The sequence below is a fragment of the Stomoxys calcitrans genome, chromosome 2 (assembly GCF_963082655.1).
Source record: "Stomoxys calcitrans chromosome 2, idStoCalc2.1, whole genome shotgun sequence".
Lineage (NCBI taxonomy): Eukaryota > Metazoa > Arthropoda > Insecta > Diptera > Muscidae > Stomoxys > Stomoxys calcitrans.
Window position 1 is genome coordinate 26,655,076 of NC_081553.1, and position 22,414 is coordinate 26,677,489.

The 22,414-nt window shown below is 35.5% G+C and overlaps 1 protein-coding gene across 9 annotated transcripts in view; it reads right to left on the minus strand.

Moving 5' to 3' along the window:
• Positions 1 to 22,414, minus strand: part of LOC106096384 (juvenile hormone esterase) — a 95,745-nt gene that overhangs the window by 5,754 nt on the left and 67,577 nt on the right. For 4 of the 9 annotated variants that reach the window (XM_013241708.2, XM_013264144.2, XM_059363136.1 and 1 more), the window contains 2 exons: positions 13,382 to 13,486; positions 4,308 to 4,444 (listed from right to left, as the gene is read on the minus strand). In XM_013241708.2, the coding sequence (XP_013097162.2) occupies positions 4,308 to 4,444; positions 13,382 to 13,486 (242 nt within the window). The other 5 variants (XM_013241715.2, XM_059363138.1, XM_013241741.2 and 2 more) reach the window with 4 other exon arrangements.

Consider the following 22,414-nt stretch of genomic DNA (forward strand, 5'->3'; position numbering starts at 1 on the left):
AAAGTTAGAAAATTGATCTTGGTACAAGACAACAATGAACCGTAGTTAAAAACGCAAAATTAACTTACAAATAGGAGCGTCTTTAAATGTTAAATTTTTTATACCCACCACTAAAGAGAGGGGGTATATTAATTTTGTCAATCCGTTTGCAACCCATCGAAATATCCATTTCCGATCAGCATCATCAGCGTAAAAATCTAAGACGATTCCGTCTGTCTGTTGAAATAACGCTACAGTCTTTAAAAATAGAGATATTGAGCTGAAACTTTGCACAGATTCTTTTATTGACCATAGCAAGTTAAGTTCGAATATGGGCGATATTGGACTATATCTTGATATTGCCCCCATATAGACCGATCCGCCGATTTAGGGTCTTAGGCCCATAAAAGCCACATATATTTTGCTGAAATTTTGGACAGTGAGTTGTGTGAGGCCCTTCGACATCTTTCTTCAATTTAGCCCAGATCGGTTCAGATCTGAATATAGCTGCCATATAGACCGATGTCTTGATATAAGGTTTTGGGTCCATAAAATGCGCAATTTTTGTTTTCCGATTTCGCCGAAATTTGGGACAGTGAGTTATGTTAGGCCCTTAAACATTCCTCTTCAATTTGGCCCAAATCGGACCAGATTTGGATATAGCTGCCATATAGACTGATATCTCGATTTGGTCCCATAAAAAGCGCATTTATACTCCGATTTCACTGAAATTTGATACAGTGACTTATGTTAGGCTTTTTGACATCCGTATCGTATATGGTTTAGATCGGTTTAGATAAAGCTACTAAAAAGACCAATTGAACAATGACTTGTACTTATTAGTATTTGGTCCAAATATTTCGATATAGCTGCTATGTGGCATAAGGTATGCATTTTCACAGGATTTTGACGAAAGGTGGTTTACCTATATACCCGAGGTAATGGGTATCCAAAGTTCGGCCCGGCCGAACTTAACACCTTTTTACTTGTTTAGGTTAAGAATTTTCAAAAAATAATAATTGGATAGTCATCTGTGAAATAAAATAAGAATCAATGAGCGATCAATATTTGAAACGGATATTTGTTGTTGTTGTAGCCATATTGCATCCTCGTCAATCTCCTAAAGATGAGTAAACTAGTTCCGGTTCATAGGACCGATCGCTGCGGGAACGTCTTGGCCATTGGTTAAACAACCAATTCGATATCTATGCCGAATATAATCCAGATCGGACCATCTATTCTTGGTACCAAATCTGAACCGATTTCGATAAAATTTAGCAGAGGCTTTCTGATGAGTAATTTAACGTTCCAAACCAAAATTCGGAGGCCACCGTAGCGCAGAGGTTAGCATGTCCGCCTATGGCACTGAACGTCGGGGTTCGAATCTTGGCGAGACCATCAGAAAAAAATTTTCAGAGGTGGTTTTCCCTTCTTAAAAAACCACCTCTGTGAGGTACTATGCCATGTAAAACTTCTCTCCAAATAGGTGTCGTACTGCGGCACGCCGTTCGGACTCGGCTATAAAAAGGATGCCCCTTATCATTGGGCTTAAACTTGAATCAGACTGCACTCATTGAGTTTGCCCCTATTCCTTAAAGGAATGTTCATGGGCTGCAATTTTGCCCAAATACAATACCAAAATGCATCTAAATCCGTTGAAAATTTTAGTAACTAGGCAATTCTAAGAGTAAATCGGGCGAGCTATATCTAAATCTGAGCCCATTTTTACAATAAATAGATAGCGTTTGTCTTTGGGTAAAAATTAAGTGATATATGCAAATTTTTGTGATGATTGGATAACAAATTTATAATACCTTAGCTACACAAAAAGAAAAAACGACAGACAGAAAGGATATATCAGCACAGAAAGGATATGCAGACAGACGGACATGGCTAAGCTCAATCAGCATGAATTTTTGAGTCGAACTACACATTTTATCACAGCTATAGAAGTGTTGAAGGGCACAGCTAGGACGTTTGTTACAAACTCCATGTAAATACATAATTTACCAATTTGATGCTAGGACCTAAAATACTCAACTGGATTCCTTAGAAAATACTAATTGAACTTTGGTGGCACGGGTTATCGTTAACCGATCGCCATAATATTTCGTATTTTGCTAATTATGGAAAAGTAGAGAGTATGCGTTTCTCTATTAGCAAAAAATTATGTTTCTCCTTATAGGATGGGACGGTCTTATACTTGTAAACATAGCTGCTTTACTGACCGATCTCACGCTTGATTTCCTGAACTCCCTAGAAGCCTTAATTTGAATCCGATTGGGAGAAATTCGGCAAAATAAAGAACATCTATGACATCTAATAGTCACAATAAATTTCTCCCAAATATTTCCATAGATATATTGGGTTGCCCAAAAAGTAATTGCGGATTTTTCATATAGTCGGCGTTGACAAATTTTTTCACAGCTTTTGACTCTGTAATTGCATTTTTTCTTCTGTCAGTTATCAGCTGTTACTTTTAGCTTGCTTTAGAAAAAAAGTGTAAAAAAGTATATTAGATTAAAGTTCATTCTAAGTTTTATTAAAAATGCATTTACTTTCTTTTAAAAAATCCGCAATTACTTTTTGGGCAATCCAATACATATAGCCTCCTCCTTCAATTTGACTCTTTGACTCCCAAAAGCATTAATTAATACCCTTTTGTTATCTAGACGTACATCCTCAATAGGTCTTTAAATAAATACATCCTTCATTTAACTCGATCTCCCGACTAGATTCGTCCAATTGTTTTATATAAGCAATACAATACACTGAGCTAGTCTCCACGTACATGGTGGTGGGTTAGCTGTGTCTATAAGGGGTTGTTTGGCGGTTGTGACAATCGTTATCTACGATAGATTCCAAAAAATTTTGCCGAAGAAACCATGGGTCTAAAATCAAAATCGAGCCTTAAAACGAAATCTAAATTTTCATTTTAGACTGATGCACTACGGGCGAAATGACCGATTTAGCGCCGCAAAACTCAATTTTGAACTAGTTGAAAAGTGGCAAAATTGAACATCAATCGATCACAAATATTTGACTAATCTTAGATATCGATACTACATTGATTGACACAAGTTTTGAGGCTCTAAATAGACCATTTCGCCAAAAGTGCGATGGTTTCTTAGTCGAAAATTATTAGAAATTGTTATAGATTGGAATTTTGATAAACGCTTATTGAGTGGTTTTTGGCACTTAACAATTTACCCAAGTTAGTATCCGCAGTGGTGGCTGTCCCAAATTTAGCCTCGTCGAACTTGCTCGTCTTTACTTGTTAGCCATTTTTATCGTCTATGGATTGAGATTTAACTTCCCCTTTGGGGGTGTCATAGTGCGTATGAGTATTATTAACTTTTCACATAAGCATTATTTATTCGACACCAGAACATTTTTATACCCACCACCATAGGGTGAGGGTATAATAATCTAGTCATTCCGCTTGTAACACCTCGAAATATTGATCTAGGACCCCATAAAGTATATATATATTCTTGATCGTCTCGAAATTCGGATTCGAACTAGCCATGTCCGTCCGTCTGTCGATTGTACGATTGCGGTCGAACGCGTGGAGCTAGCCGCTTGAAATTGTGCACAGATACTTTATATTGATGTAGGTCGTCGGGGATTGCAAATGGGCCATATCGGTTCAGATCAATCTGGGCTTAAGAAGTCAATCTCCCGATTTGACTTCTTAAGCCCCCGGAAGCCTCAATTTTCATCCGATTTGGCTGCAATTTTGCACATAGCATTCTGTTATGGCTCCCAACAAACGGTCCAAATCGGTTAATAACTAGATATAGCCCCCACATAAACCGATCTGCCAATTTGACTACCTGAGCCCCTGGAAGCCGCAATTTTTGTCCGATTTGGCTGAAGTTTTGCACATAGTGCTCTATTTTGACTTCCAACAACTGTGCCATGTATGGTTTAAACCTGTGTATAACCTGATATAGCTCCCATATAAACCTATCTCCCGATTTGACTTCTTGAGGACCTGGAAGCCGCTATTTTTATCCGATTTGGCTGAAATTTTGTTATGACTCCCAACAACCTCCTCCTTTTTATAGCCGAGTCCGAAAGGCGTGCCGCAGTGCGACACCTCTTTGGAGAGAAGTTTTTACATGGCATAGTACCTCACAAATGTTGCCAGTATTTAGGAGGAGAAAACTATCTTTAAAAATTTGTTCTAATGGTTTCGCCAGGATTCGAACCAAGCATTTAGCGTCATATCCGAACATGCTAACCTCTGCGCTACGGTGGTCTGCTGCATAGTGTTACAGGCCACCCAATTTATTTATTTAAAATCCCTCATCTGAATTTATTACCTTCTTTCACCCACCGGTGCTTGGCCATAGCGTATTCCCTTGAAGCTATAGTAACCTCCACGTTCACCTGAACGGAATTTCTGAAAACGTCCTCGAATTTTTCCAGCAGATGTTGTTACCACAACATGGGTGTCTTTCTGCAATTAGATACAAAGAAGTAAACATCAATAATTAATTTTACCATTAATCATATTATTATATTGGGTTGCCCAAAAAGTAATTGAGGATTTTTTAAAAGAAAGTAAATGCATTTTTAATACAATTTAGAATGAACTTTAATCTAATATACTATTTTTACACTTTTTTTCTAAAGCAAGCTAAAAGTAACAGTTGATAACTGACAGAAGAAAGATTGCAATTACAGAGTCACAAGCTGTGAAAAAATTTGTCAACGCCGACTATATGAAAAATCCGCAATTACTTTTTGGGCAAACCAATAGCTAAGCAAAATTAAACAACATTAAGAAAAACACAATTTCTAAGCAAACGGCAACTGGTCAAGGCCGTTCAATAGAATAGCTGCCGTTTATGGCCACTCCATGACTTTTGGCCCAGAAAAAAATTTTCGGCAAACAAAAAAAAGTTAACATCAATTCAAATTACCAAATTTTTTTTTTATCACCACATATCGTATGTCCGAAACATTGTTTCGCAACAAAATGCCTCCGTGTCACCTACCTTGACACAGTTTTGTTTATTTTACCATTTTGAATATGACTGTGAAGCGCATTTTAGAATCGCACTTCATCAGAATTTTTCGTGCCATTCGTTTAAATAAAGTAATTGTCGTTTAAAGAATGCTAATGTCTAACATAGAGAATAAACACTGTTAGAACTCATTGGTATCCATGATTGATAAACAAATTAACACCAGCAAAATTGTGCTCCATAACAAGAGCGTACAAGTAAAAAAATTCGAAAAAAATAATAACACAGACATTGAATTTTTAAAAATTTATTTTCATATAAAAAAAAGTTTCGGAAAATTTAATTTTTATTTATATTTAAAATTTTTTTTTTGTGTATAGTGTTTGATAACAATATTTGATTTTTATAAAAAGTATGTATAAAGATTTGGTTATAATTGAGTTATGACAAAAAACGTTGTATTTTGCAAGGAAGTATTTCATAGCTCCCGTATTTATTGGGTTGCCCAAAAAGTGATTGCGGATTTTTTAAAAGAAAGTAAATGCATTTTTAATAATACTTAGAATGAACTTTAATCAAATATACTTTTTTACACTTTTTTTCTAAAGCAAGCTAAAAGTAACAGCTGATAACTGACAGAAGGAAGAATGCAATTACAGAGTCACAAGCTGTGAAAAAATTTGTCAACGCCGACTATATGAAAAATCCGCAATTACTTTTTGGGCAACCAATAATATATGGTTGCAATACTTGCTGGAGAACTTCACATTTCTTTAAACTTCACATTTCTTTAAATACTGTATTAATGCCTCCATTGCACTTTGTCTTTGAAAGTCTTAAAAAAATTTGGCAATTGATTTGTTTTTATTTTAAATTTTTTTTTAACAATAATGCTACCATGTCATAGTGCTCGGCCAGACAAGTGATTTAACCATAAACTTTAATTTTTAAGGAGCTCCTCTGAAACTTGTTTAGTGTCCACAGTAATATTTTTCCTAAGCATTAGTTTTTGTGGCTTTCATTTTAGATTGAAGTTCAATACAAATTATTGCAGAGTATTGCACCATTCATTCATCTAACATTGTTCGGTCAATGTATGTGGCTTATGAAATGCAAACTGGTTATAAAATGTTGGTGGAAAACTTGTCTACGTATATGATATGTTACATAAATTTTCAAGAGGTTTTCAACTGTTTCAATATCCTTCACCATAGGATGGGGAGTATACTAATCTATTCATTTAATTTGTACATATATGTGTATGAGAGCTATTTCTAAATCTGAACCGACTTTTTAACAGATCGTTTGAAAATTGTTGTTACTGCGGCCATATAAGTGCAAATCCGCAGATCTTTTAAGATCAGTAACAAAACAATCCGTCCCAAATTTTGTGCAGATCAGATACAAATTGCTTTTATTATAGCCTCATAAGTGTAAATCGGGTGCTACATATATATTGGAGCTATATCCAAATCTGAGCTGATTTTGGTGAAATCTTGTAGATATGTTAATGTGCAGATCGGTTGAAAATTTTAGTTACTACGGCCATTTAAGTGCAAATCGGGCGATACATATATATGGGAGCTAAATCTAAATCTGAACCGATTTTGATTAAATCTTGCAAGAATGTTAAATTTTGTGCACATAGGTTGAAAATTGGAGTTACTACGGCCATTTAAGTGCAAATCGGGCGATACATATATATGGGAGCTATGTCTAAACCTGAACCGATTTTGATGAAATTTTGCAGATATGTTAAAATTAGTAACAAAACAATCCGTCTCAAATTTTGTGCAGATCTACGGCCATTTATCGCAAATCGGGCAATACATATATATGGGAACTATATCTAAATTTGAACCGATTTGTTTTTCGTCCTTATGCCATAAAAGTGATATGTGCATGGACAATAAATACGACCTGCACTTTGATTACAAGAATATATGGAATCACAGACGGACATGGCTTAATCGAATCAGAAAGTGATTCCGAGTCGATCGGTATAACAAAACAATCCGTCTCAAATTTTGTGCAGATCTACGGCCATTTATCGCAAATCGGGCAATACATATATATGGGAACTATATCTAAATTTGAACCGATTTGTTTTTCGTCCTTATGCCATAAAAGTGATACGTGCATGGACAATAAATACGACCTGCACTTTGATTACAAGAATACATGGAATCACAGACGGACAGACGGACATGGCTTAATCGGATCAGAAAGTGATTCCGGGTCGATCGGTATACTTATCAATGGGTCTAGCTCTTCTCTTTCTTAGCGTTGCAAACAAATGTACAAACTTATAATACCCTGTACCACAATGGTGGTGTATGGTATAAAAAGTGGTATCATATCTCGGTTTTGGACATCCTTTGGGTGTATTTTTATTATACATACCCAGATGGTGTAAAATAATGCAAATATCGTCAGCAGTGCTTAACTCACGCACCCGTATCGGGGCCCTATCAAACCAAACCGAGTCTAAGTCTTTGGGTTTCTGGCTAACTGGCTAAATCATGAAGTGTTTTAAAGTGTTTGCGGTATGTTTGTTTGTTTGTTTTCTATAGACTCAAAAACGGCTTTGGACCTCCGATAAAATAGGATACTTCATATTTTATTATATATTGGGTTGCCCAAAAAGTAATTGTGGATTTTTTAAAAGAAAGTACAATAAATGCATTTTTAATAAAACTTAGAATGAACTTTAATCAAATATACTTTTTTTACACTTTTTTTCTAAAGCAAGCTAAAAGTAACAGCTGATAACTGACAGAAGAAAATAAATCAGGTAATAGACCGATTTGGACTGTAGTTGACACAGTTGTTGGTCATAACGGAACACTACACGCAAAGTTGCAGCCAAATCGGATAATAATTGCGGCTTCCAGGGGCCCAGGTAGTCATATCTGGAGATTGGTTTATATGGGAGCTATATCTTAATCTAATCCGATAAGGCCCATTTGCAATCCCCAACGAACTACATCGAAATTAAGTATCTGTGCAAAATTTCAAGCGGCTAGCTTTACGCGTTCGACCGCTATCGAGATTTCGACAGATGGACGGACATGGCTTGATCGATTTAGAACGACAAGACGATCAAGAATATATGTCTTAGACGAATATTTCGATGTGTTACAAACGGAGTGACTAGTATACCCCCATCCTATAGTGGTGGTATAAAAAGTTTCTCTCAAAAACCAATGTCCAAACTGAAACGTTAGTAGACGACATCGGATTGAGATCAGATACAACGGAGGACATTTGAGGCTTTTGATGAAAACGCATTTCCCACACGGTTGTAATTTTTCAATTTTTTTATAAATTTAAAAAAAAATATATATTTTTGACAACATCTAAATAAGGTTTCTTTTTCAAACAAAAAAAATATTTTTCATAATAATTTATGACTATTTAGTGAAGACAAGTAGATTTATACTTTGATATAAAATCGACGCTGCTGTCAGAATTAATAAGCTTATCACCATTCATTTATTTGTGTACCCTACACCACCCTTGTAGTGCAGGGTATTATAACTAAGTGCATTTGTTTGTAACACCTTGAAGGAAGAGAGATACCGATCGACTCAGAATCACTTTGTCTGTCCATGTAAGATTGTGTACAAAGTACAGGTCAAAATTTTTGTCCGATCGTCTTAAAATTTGGTACAGGCATGATTTTGGCCTAGAAATTGGAAAAAGTAGGTTCAGATTTGAATATAGCTACCATATATTTGTTCATCCGATTTGGTCTAATATTGCAATAATGTGGTCATTTATTAACCGATTCTATCGAAATTTGGAAGCAAGAATTTTCTATTGACTCTCGGCATTATTGGTGAATCTCTTGAAATTTCACTCCGATTTTCACTTCTGGAGCCACTGCAAGCGCATTTATTGAACAATATTCCCAAAATTTTGCAGAACGCTTTCATCGACAACAATATCTATAGAGTTTGGTTGAAATTGGTTCAGATTTAGATATAGCTCCCATATATATGTTCGTCCGATTCTGAGAAATATTGCAATAAAGTGCTCATTTGTTGAAGGATTTTCTTGTGAGGAATATTTCATATGTACATCACCCCATATATATTTGCTCGAAATTTTATACGGGTTGTTTAATAACCCATCTGAAAACATCCTCCGAGGTCCATCAAAATTGATTCAGAATAGGATATAGCTTCCACTTTGTACTTATAGGGTAGGTGTGGGGTATAATACAGTCGGCACCGACCGACTTTTGCCTTTTCTTATTGGTTTTAATATAGAAACTATCAAATGCAACAAATGGTTTCCTGAAATGTTACTCCTTAGAATTTCGAGAACATTTTTGGTTTAAGTTTTTTCAATATAAAATGTTGCTGACTTTCGACAAGCCAATTTTCCCCCAAAAAAATATGACCTTATATGACAGGAAGAGTTTTTATACCCACCACCATAGGATGGGGGGTATAGTCATTACGTTTGTAACACCTCGTCATTACGTTTGTAACACCTCGTCATTACTTTTGTAACACCTCGAAATATTCGCCTAAGACCCCATAAAGTGTATATATTCTCTCGATCTCTCGACGTTCTGAGTCGATCGAGCCATGTCCGCCCGTCTGTCGAAATCACGATAGCGGTCGAACGCGTAGAGCTAGCCACTTGAAATTTTGCACAGATACTTTCTGTTGATATAGGTTGTTGTGGATTGCAATTGGGTAGAGATGGGCGATTTGTAATTACTCAAAAGGTATTTACCCGGTAAATTGGGTAAATACCCGGGTATTTATAATTTTGGATATTCAGTAGGACCTCGGTTATCGAACACAATTCGTTTCAGAAGCGTGGTCGTTATGCGAAACGTTCGTTAAGCAAAACCATTATTTCCATATATATCAGTGCAAAATTAAATAATGAGTTCCAAGGTGGAAAAAGTACAAACTAACATATTGGTTTGCCCAAAAAGTAATTGCGGATTTTTTAAAAGAAAGTAAATGCATTTTTAATAAATCTTAGAATGAACTTTAATCAAATATACTTTTTTTACAAGCCAAAACTAACAGCTGATAACTGACTGAAGAAAGAATGCAATTACAGAGTCACAAGCTGTGAATAAATTTGTCAACGCCGACTATATGAAAAATCCGCAATTATTTTTTGGGCAACCCAATATTTCAGTAAGTGTGTACTCAGCGAATATCGCTTTAGCCTTCCCACAAATTATGTTCTGCAAAATACTACCACCTTGCATTTGCTTTTTGTTAATCCATATAAGAAGTAATTTTTCAACATCATCGGGAATACGTGATCGTTGCGAAGATATTCTTGACACTCCCTTTGAAGCATTTACGTCCTTTAATTTTTTTTTCTTTAGGATGGTGGATATCGTTGGTTTTGATAGGTTGAATGTACGTCCTAGATGAGCTACCCCAACACATTGCTTATGTTTTTCAATGATTTTATGCTTCATTGCTATAGTTATTTTTGCTCTTTTATTTTTCTGTTCTTGCGAATCTTCGTTTGAATGCATATTTTAATGATACGTTACACTTTCACAAAAAATGACAACACTTCTTCTTAATTGTACAAACACAAGTGATACTAAAGCTAAACACAAACAGAGAACTTTTATGCGCAATTCGGTAGTTCCCCTTTTTTTTACACAATCAAATACATAATGAACATGAACTATATGTTTGTATGTCTCAACACGTCTTCTTAATTGTAAGAACACAAGTGATGCCAACAGAAGTTTTCCCCGCAATTCGGTATTTCCCATTTTGCGTTGGTCGTTATACGAAACATTGTTCGTTAAGCGAGACTTTTTTTTTAATGTGTTTGTTGTGCGAAACGTTCGTTAAGCGAGGCATTCGTTAACCGAGGGTCGACTGTATCTTGAGTATGAACACGTTTTCCAAACAATTTGTGGTGATTTCTTATTATTTTTTGTATATAAACCTGACCTTCTAATATCATAAAATCGGAATTTAGTTATATATAGCCGCTATACAGATCGATCTCCTGACTTTAAGTCTTGAGGCCAAAAATTGGTCGATGAAATTTGGTACAATGAGTTTTGGTAGACCCTTACTCATTTCTGTTAAATGTTGTCCAGATTGGACCATATTTAGATATAGCTGCCATATAGACCAATCTCCAGACATAGTGTATTGAGCCCATAAAAGTTGTATATTTCATCAGATTTTGATGAAATTTGAAACAATGCGTTTTGGTACCCCTCACCACCTTTGCGTTGTCCATATCGTACCATATTTGGATATAGCTGCCATATAGACTGATCCCCCGATATAGAGTATTCAGCCTATAAAAGGAGCATTTTTCATCTGATTTCGATGAAATTTGAAACAGTAAGCTTTGGTATCCCTCTACACCTTTTTGTTGAATATCCAGATTGGATCATATTTCGATATGGCTGCCATACAGATCGATCTCCCGATAAAAAGTATTGAGCCTACAAAGGGAGAACTTTTCATTTTTAAAACAATGAAATTTTAAACGGTAAGTTTTGATAGACATCGTTTTATTACATTTCGCCTAGATCGGACCATACTTGGATATAGGCGATACTCAACAAAAAAGTGCCAAAAAGGTATTTATTGGGTAAGAAATCCATCTCTACAAATGGGCCTTATCGGTTCAGATTAAGATATATCTCCCACATAACCCGATTTCCAGATTTGACTTCTTGAGCCCCTGGGATTTTAATTTGTCCGATTTGGCTCTGTTATGATTTTCAACAACTGTGCCAAGTATAGTCAAAATCGGTCTATAACCTGATACAGCTCCCATATAAACCGATCTCCCAATTTGATGTCTTGAGCCCTTACAAGCCGCAATTTTTTGTCGGATTTGGCTGAAATTGTGCATGTGGTGTTCTGTTATGATTTCCAACAAATTTGCTTTGTACGGTCCTTGTCAGTCTATAACCTGATGTAGCTCCCACATAAACCGATCTCCCGATTTGATTTCTTGAGTCAATACAAGCCGCAATTTTTGTTCGATTTGGCTGAAATTTTGCATGCGGTGAACATGAAATGTACAACAAATTTTGCCTTTCGACCAAATTTATTTTGTATAAATTTTTATCAGAACCCATGGTGGTGGGCTTCCAAGATTCGGCCCAGCTGAACTTAGCACGTTTTTACTAGTTTTAACTAGTTTAATTTGTCTTCTTTAAACCAATATAAATTTCGTTAGGGTACCTCTTTCCTAATTGGAGCTAGAATTTTTCTAAGACAGCTCTATTCCTGGGTATTTTTCTAGCCATTCGTCGTTAATGGGTTAATGGAATGTTCATGGGAAAAATTGCATGTGTGCTGGGTATTATACAGTCGGCACGTCCGACTGTTATCTTTCCCTGCTTGTTTTGTAATTAATTTTATATAAATGTATACTTAGTTTACGAATGAACTACGACTTAAAATACTCAACTGGATTCCCTAAGAAGCACCACAGCCTACATTGCACGTCATGTCGGCACGGGTTATCGTTAACCGATCGCCATTATATTTCGTATTTTGCATATTGGGATCAAAAAGAAAAAAACATTTTTTTTTTGAAAAATCTAACCCCCATCTTATGGCCGTGGGTATAAAAAGGTATCTCTTGGGAGGTTCTACTGGGTGCAGAATGCTGAGATTCTAATCCTTGGAGTGTCAATTGTTTCAATCGGCCTATTTGATTCCTCTGTGCGGTACTGTTTCCCTCTTAACTCATTGCTGAAGTTTGGATGTCTGAGGTGTATGATTAATGAAAGTCAGCTTGTGTTCTGGCCTCCTTTCATTCGAGTCTCATAATGCTGGCAGAGGTCTACGCGGTGCTTTAGTGGTGAGGCACCAATAATTTTCTATACTTTTGAAGGGGCATAAATTCGTCTTCAAACAATGTTTATTATTTAGTGGCCAGCAAGTGGCTACAAAAATGTTTAGCCTTTGTAAAATTCTTTAAAAAAAATTTTTGTGCATAACGTGGAAAATTTACTTCAACTTGAAAACCCCAAAATTCTGCACAAACCAAAAAACACATCAATCTTGTCTTAACACTGACAACCATAACCACTATAACCACTAGTCACCAAGCAACTAGAATCTTGTTTTCCATTCCATGCAAGGTGGTTGTACTAGTCCACTATGACTACAGCAACATGTGTCAGGTACACGCATGACCAGCAGCAAACTTAGTTGCATTGAAAATGTTAGCCACAAAAATGTACTTTTTTGTATGCTGTTATTTTGGCCAATGCTTTGATAGTGGCCCTGAAGGACACGCAATGATTAGAATGCACATCCGATCGGTCAATGCAAGGTGGCTAATTATATGTTAGATAATTTTTTTTTATTTTAATTATTGGCCTGTCTACATTTTCTGAGAATGTAATTGTTGCAATTTTTTTTACACTTTTTAAAAATACTTACACGAAACGACCTTACAACTTCTTGAACCACACGCATTGCCCGCGATGGTAGAAGTTGAACCAATGAGTTCGGATGTGATGTCAGTGTTTTCCATGCTGTGGTTTCCTGCAAATGAAATGAAGCATGATTGGTGAAAATGGTATTGGCCAATTCAGATTATTCGTGTCTTAAAATTCAAAAAATTTATTCTATGAGTTGTGTATGAATGATGCTGTGAATTTTTATAAAAATATAAGACTAATTTTTATTCAATTCAATGTGTCATTGTAATGTATGCAGAAAATTTAATTTTTTGAGGAAAATAAAATGAGAGGAAAGTTCAGTTGAGTTATATTAATGTCTGTTGGGAACATTCGTTATTTTTATACCCTCCACCATAGGATGGGGGGTATACTAATTTCGTCACTCTGTTTGTAACTACTCGATATATTCGTCTGAGACCCCATAAAGTATATATATTCTTGATCGTCGCGACATTTTATGTCGATTTAGCCATGTCCTTCCGTCCGTCTGTCTGTCGAAAGCACGCTAACTTCCGAAGGAGTAAAGCTAGCCGCTTGAAATTTTGCACAAATACTTCTTATTAGTGTAGGTCGACTGGTATTGTAAATGGGCCATATCGGTCCATGTTTTGGTATAGCTGCCATATAAACCGATCTTGGGTCTTGACTTCTTGAGCCTCTAGAGTGCGCAATTTTTATTCGATTGAGATGAAACTTTGTACGACGTGTTTTGTTATGATATCCAACAACTGTGCCAAGTATGGTTCAAATCAGTTCATAAACTGATATAGCTGTCATATAAACCGATCTTGGGTCTTGACTTCTTGAGCCTCTAGAGGGCGCAATTCTTATCCGATTGGAATAAAATTTTGTACGACGTGTTTTGTTACGATATTCAACAACTGTGCCAAGTATGATTCAAATCGGTTTATAACCGGATATAGCTGTCATATAAACAGATCTGGAGACTTGACTTCTTGAGCTTCTAGAGGGCGCAATTCCTATCCGATTTGGCTGAAAGTTTGCAAGACGTGTTTTATTCTTACTTTCAACAACTATGTCAAATAAGGTTCAAATCGGTTCATAACCTGATATAGCTGCCATATAAACCGATCTGGGATCTTGACTTCTTGAGCCTCTAGAGGTCGCAATTATTATGCGATTACCCTGAAATTTTGTACGACGGATTCTCTCATGACCATCAACATACGTGTTTATTATAGTCTGAATCGGTCTATAGCCCGATACAGCTCCCATATAAATCGATCTCTCTATTTTACTTCTTGAGCCCCCAAAGGGCGCAATTCTTATTCGAATTGGCTGACATTTTACACAGGTCTCCAACATATAATTTAATTGTGGTCCAAACCGGACCATATCTTGATATCGCTCTAATAGCAGAGCAAATCTTTTCTTATATCCTTTTTTTCCTAAGAAGAGATGCCGGGAGGAGAACTCGACAAATGCGATCCATGGTGGAGAGTATATAAGATTCGGCCCGGCCGAACTTTGCACGCTTTTACTTGTTTCAGTTATGATCATGTCTCACTACCTATGGTATCTCAAAATATCTAACTGAGACTGATTGAAGACTGCCATCTCTCTTTCACTTTTGTTGGGGACATTTGTCATTCTTCCGACCACGTAAAACACTTTTGATGCAGTGGTCGGTCGACCACGGTCCGTAGCACTGCTTAAGAACAACATTCGCGACGCTATTGCCAACATACCGTTTGATATGCTGCAAAGATTGTACACGAATTTCAAAAATCGATTTAACGCAATGAGCGTCGTCATTTACCCGGTGCCATTTTCAAAACTGAATGAAAAAAATTGAGATATTGTATTCTTAAATAAAAAACGAATTAACATAATAACCGAAGTACTTTTGTGTTTATTGACTTTTGAAATAAGGAAGTTTTCTAGCGCATCCTCTGGTGTTCCTTGGCTGGATGCAAGTGAGAAAATTTGCATTTTTTCGTATAATGAAAAGAAGCCGGTATGAGATTTTGGCCCCAGGATTTAACACCCTAAAACAAAAATGAAAATATGGGGAACGACAAAAAAACTTTTGGGGCCATTTTCATCTTTTCAGGACCATTTTTCAGGCAGTTGTGGGGACCAATTTGGGCATTACTCAAATAAATCTGAACTTTTCAACATAAATTGGCGGTGGTAAATGATATGGGGGCACATATTCATTTTACTTTGGGGTCTAGTTTCATCATTCTGGAGCTCAAATGTATGCATTTTACTACTAAAACAACAATTTGGGGTATATTTCCCCTAATTTAAATAAGTGGTTTAAAAACAAAAAAATTTATAAAACTAGTGCATGCAGTACCTTTTATATTCAGAACTTATCTCGAAATCTCAAACTTTAATTTGGATACCAATTGAAATAGCAATTTAGGACCTTGTAAGATTTTCCTACCATAGGACAAAAGATTTGGATTTCCACATCTTTAAAAGGCCACATCGGATATGGGAGTTATATTGATGTTGGTTTTTACTGCCTTAAAAGTCCATATCGGATGAAATATACACATTGAAGCTATATCTAAATTAGGACTGATTTTAATGAAATTTTGCGCATGTATTGGAACGTCAATTTAAACGTCTCATGTAAAATCGGGAGAACATTGTGGATTCTACATCCCTAAAAGGCCATATCGGATGAATGATATATATGGTAGCTATATCTAAATCTAAACCGATTTTTATGAAATTTTGCACACATATGAAGACGTCAAATAAAGCACCTCATGCAAAATTTTGTAAATATCGGACCAAAATTGTGGCTTTTACTGCCTTAAAAAGCCAAATCGGATGAAACATATATATATATATATATATAAGAGCTATATCTAAATCTGAACCGATTTTTATGAAATATTGCACATACATTGAGACTTGAGACAAAAACGACTCCACGCCAAATTTGGTAAAGATAGGACCAAAATTGTGGCTTCTACAGCTTTAATAGTTCAAATCGGATGAAAGATATATATGGGAGCTATATCCAAACCTGAACCGATTTTTATGAAATTTTTCAGATATATTAAGTGCAGTAACAAAACAGTCTGTGCCAAATTTTGTGCAAATCGATTGAAAATTGTATCTACTACGATCATTTAAGTGCAAATCGGGCGATACATATATATGGGAGCTATATCTAAATCTGAACCGATTTTTATGAAGTTTTGCACGCATATGGAGACGTCAAATAAAATATGCCACGCCAAATTTTGTAAATATCGGTAAAAAATTGTGGCTTCTACAGCCTTAAACGGCCATATCGGATGAAAGATATATATGGGAGCTATATCTAAATATGGACCGATTTTCATGAAATTTTCCACACATATTAGGACGTCAAATAAAACACCTCGAGAAAAATATTTTAAAGATCGGACTAAAATTGTGGCTTCTACAGCCATAAAAGTCCATAACGGATGAAAGATATACATGGGAGCTATATCTAAATCTGAACCGATTTTTATCAAATTTTGCACACATATGAGGATCTCAAATAAAATACCCAATGCCAAATTTTGTGAAGATCGGACGAAAATTGTGGCTTCTACAGCCTTAAAAAGCCATATCGGATAAAAGATATATATGGGAGCTATATCTAAACCTGAACCGATTTTTTTTTGAAAATGAATAGCGTTTGTCCTTGGGCCAAAAACGAGACATGTGCAAAATTTCGTGACAATCGGACAACAAATATGACCTGCACTTTGATTACAAGAATACATGGACTCAAAGACGGACGGACGGACGGACATGGCTAAATCGAATCAGAAAGTGATTCTGAGTCGATCGGTATACTTATCAATGGGTCTAGCTCTTCTCGTTCTTAGCGTTGCAAACAAATGCTCAAATCTCTAATACCATGTACCACAGTGGTGGTGCAGGGTATAATAACTGATAAAATCAATTTAAAATGTATTGCAAACTTTTATTATACCCTCCACCATAGGATGGGGGTATACTAATTTCGTCATTCCGTTTGTAACACCTCGAAATATTCGTCTAAGACCCCATAAAGTGTATAAATTATTGATCGCCATGACATAAATTCTTGATCCCCTCCTAATGCTGGCAACATTTGTGAGGTATGCCATGTAAAACTTCTCTCCAAAGAGGTGTCGCACTGCGGAACGCCGTTCGAACTCGGCTATTCAATTCTTATCTTATTTGGCTAAAATTGAGCATGAGGTGCTTTTCTAAGACTTTCAACAAATGTGCTAAGTATGGTCTAAATCAGTCCATATCCTGATATAGCTGCCATATGAACCGATCTCCATTAGACTTTGTGAGCCTCTGGGGGGCGCAATTGCTATCCAATTTGGTTGAAATTTTACATATGCCGGTTTGGTATAACTTCAAACAACTGTGTTAAGTATGATCTAAATCAGTGCATATCCTGTATTCTGTATCCGATCTCCTGAGAAGACTTCTTGAATCCTAGACGGCTCAATTCTTATCCAATTTAGCTGAAATTTTCCTTTTTTTTTTGGTAAGACTTTCAATAACTGTGTCAAGTATGGTCTAAGTTGGTTCATATCCCGATTTATTTAGCTGCCATATAAACCGATCTCCCAATTTGATTTATTGAGCCTCTCGAGGCTCGGTAAATAACTAGATAAAGCTCATATACATTTAAAAAGGTAATTTAAAGAACTTGACAAATGAGATCCATGGTGGAGATTCAGTCGAGTCAAAGTTAGGCCGGGCCGAACCTTATATAGCCTCCACGCTTTTACTTGTACTTCTTTTTCTTACAGAATAATGATCGATCGTGACCGTCATTGATATAAAACTCTTCATGTGTGAGAATGTTTCAGGAAAACTATGGTCACGAGATACTCACGAGAAAGCCACAAGGTTGAAAAAAATAACGGAGCACAATTTTTTCCATGCGCCTCAAATCATACTGAATTTTGACGTACGAATGTAGGCACGCTGGCACAATGGGAAACATATGAAAAAATAGAAATAGAAAACAAGTAAAATGGCATTAAGTTCGGCCTGGCCGAACTTTTGATACCCACCACCTCGGGTATAAATGTAAACCCCTTTCGTCACAATCCGGTGAAACTGGGATAACTTTAGCGCCAAAATTCGACACAGACATTAAGTGGTCTAATATATATAAGTCACTGTTCAATTTTGTAGAACAAAATATTATTATATAAACCGATCTGAACCATGTAGGACACTGATGTTGAAAAGACTAACATAAGTCACTGCGTCAAATTTCAACGAAATTGGATAATAAATGCGCTTTTTATAGGGCCAAGATTTTAAATCCAGAGATCCAGAGATCTATAACCAGAGATCTATAACCAAACCTGAACCGATTTGGACCAAATTAAACAAGGATATACTAATCGTCCTATTTTATTATAACTCCACTACTATTGTATATCCGTAGTTATATCTTAATAGTGGCTGGTCTCTATTATACTTTATGCAGGCCCAGAGAACTTATATACATTATAAGTAAAATTATCAGACAATAAATCTACTTTTTATAGGATTAAGACTCTAAATTGGGAGATCCATCTATATGGCAGCTATATCTATATAGTCTGATATGATTCATATCAGACTATATAGATATTCCAAGTTTCGATATTTCAACCAACTCACTATTTTAAGTTTCGACGAAATCGGTTAATAAATAAAGATTTTATGGGCTTCAGACCCTTTATCGGCAGATCGGCCTATATGACACTGTTTCAAATTTCAGCGAAATCTGGTAATAAATAAAGCTTTTATGGGCTTCAGACCCTTTATCGTCAGATCGGTCTATATGGCAGCTATATCTAAATATAGTCCGATCTGGATCATAGTTGGGTCAGATGTCGGGAGGCCCTAAGCTACTCACTGTTTCAAATTTTAGCGAAATCGGATAAAAAACAAAGCATATATAGGAATTAGACCCAGTCCGAGTTAAGGGCGTGACCGACGAACGCTATGGAACAGCGAAAGGGTCGGTAGGACGAAGAATATCCTACGTAAGAAGGAGATCAGTATAGCTTTCGGTATCGTAACGGGACACGCAGGCAAATATAGCATGTGTAGGCAAATATAGCATGTGTAGGGCATGTGGGAATGATGAAACGTTGAACATTTCTTATTTTATTGCCCGGCTTTCGCGTCTAATAGATACCGGCACTTAGGTGAGGACACAATACCAGACATGATCCGACTTAGGGGCTATCATTCTAGCAAATTTTGTTGGAACGAAAGAAGGAGAAGACAAAATTTGTTGAATGTTTGGAAAAATGCGGCAAGATATTAAAAAGAAATATATAAAAATGGAAAAAGTGGCTCGTTTTATTTACCTAACTGTATATTAGACGCATTGCTAAAAAGTTCTTCATACGCAAATGAGGATGTGACCAGCATTACATTGCGCCACAACTTCTCTAAGAAAGCTCTATTTTTGGATAATTTTCTAATCACTTGGCGGTAATGGGTCAAAATGTAAAGTGGAATAGGAAGCAAATTAATGAAATAATTTTATTTATTTTTCTGTCCTTCTACTTCAAATTTAATATATTGGGTTGCCCGAAAAGTAATTGCGGATTTTTCATATAGTCGGCGTTGACAAATTTTTTCACAGCTTGTGACTCTGTAATTGCATTCTTTCTTCTGTCAGTTATCAGCTGTTACTTTTAGCTTCATTTAGAAAAAAAGTGTAAAAAAAGTATATTTGATTAAAGTCCATTCTAAGTTTTATTAAAAATGCATTTACTTTCTTTTAAAAAATCTGCAATTACTTTTTGGGCAACTCAATAATTTACAAAACCATGACACGGATTAATTAGCATTTTTTTTTGAAAATTTTGTCAACTTTCATTCCCATATTTAGTTAACGCCTTTAAATCACACATTTTATTGCATCTACCGATTTTGATTCCACGAAGGACACAAAAATATTTACTCGACTGCTGCCAATGTCGTTCCATCTCATTTCTATTGACCAAATTATCATGTCAAAAAATCAATGAATCAGTGCCAGCTTTACCGTTGCCATGAAGAATATTAATTGATTATATTGGCATGATGAAGTGCTAAATACATAGAAATCGTTTATTTATATTTTCTCGCTTATTTTATTTTTCTGTATGCAAAAAACAAAAAATGAAGTTGGCCTTAATTATATAAAATTTTGCAGTGTTAATGAATTTCCAAAGATTGATATTGTGTTACATGGACAATTAATGTTATACATATTTTTTTTAAATAGTTGCATGTCAACTTTTAACTGCAAATTTAAAAAGTAGCCGAAAAGCGGGGCTGAAGAGCCTGCACAGGAGGATTCTCCTTCTCCAGGATCCTAAATCATGCAAATCGGTTCATTCGACCAAAATTTAAAAGGTAAGAGTAGTCGAAGGAAGTCAACTTTGACACACTTTATCTCACTCTGTATTAAGGATACATGCAGATAAAGATACGCCATTTTCCTAAAGCATATGTATCCCAGATTGGCCCATAAACAGATATAACTTCCATATAAACTAATCTCCCAACTTGGCTAATAAAGCACCTAAAAAATTAGGTTTACGCTTCTGGTTAAATTTCTTTTAAATAATCCACATTTACTATTATCAAGATATGTAAATCTCATATCAAGATATGTAAATCTCTTTTGGTCTAGAAACGGATCTGCAATAACTTTTTGGCTCAATTGCTTAATTTTTGAAGACTAGCCTAAATTTTACAAAAGTTTCTGATTTAATCCATAAGAATTTGTTAAATTAATTCTATAATACATTTGAAATTCGCAAACACACTTTTAAGTGGTTTTTGCTATCTCTAATCCAAAAGATTAAAGAAACGAGCATGTCATTATCTGATAAGTGAACCTTTATTTTTTTAACATCTTCAGTGTGTAAACGATGCCAAATAAGAGCGAAAGTGGGAACATTTCAGAGATATCATATAATAAAATAAAAGACTTAAGAAACAAACTCTAGATTAGATGGTTAGAAAAAGACTTAAGAAACAAACATTAGAGCTACACAATATAAAAAGACTTAAGAGACAAACTTTTTTCTTTAATACACCGAAAAAATATAACAAACATTTTTTCAATTAAAAAAAATTAATTCAATCAATCATTTTCTAATTGAATCCGATTTTTTTTTTCATTTGCTTCGTGATTGATATTTAGGCTATTTTCAATTAAAAATTTAATTGAATCAATCAAGTTTTTAATTGAATCGGAACTTTTTTTCAATTAAGATTGCGATTGAAATATTTGTAATTTTCAATTAAAAAATTAATTTATTCATTCATTTCTTTTAATTGAATCTGAACTGTTTTTCAATTACGATCGTGATTAAAATTTTCAATGAAAAAGTTAATTGATTCAATTATTTTTATACCCACCACCGAAGGATAGGGGGTATATTCAGTTAGTCATTCCGTTCGAAACATATCGAAATATTCATTTCCGACCCTACAAAGTATATATATTTCGGATCGTCGTAAAATTCTAAGACGATCTAACGATGTCCGTGTGTCTATCCGTCTATCCGTTTGTCGGTCCGTCTGTTGTTATCACTCTACAGCCTACAAAAATTGAGATATTGAGCTGAAATTTGGCACAGACACGTTACTTGATGCACGCTAGTTAAGTTCTTGAACGGGCCAAATCGTACCATGCTTGGATATAGCTGCTATATAGACCGATCTGCCGATAAAGGGGTCTAATGCCCATAAATGCTTTATGTTTTATCCGATTTAGCTGAAATTTGAAACAGCGGGTTAATTTAAGCCTCCCCACATCTGACCTAAATATGCTTCGGATCGGACTATATTTAGATATAGCTGCCATATAGACAGATCTCCCGATTAAAGCCCATAAAAGCTTTATTTTTTAACCGATTTCGCTGAAATTTTAAAAAGTGAGTAGTTTTACGCCTCCCAACATAGGAGCCAAAAATGGTTCAGATCGGACTATATTTAGATATAACTACCATACAGACCGATCTGCCGATAAAGGGTC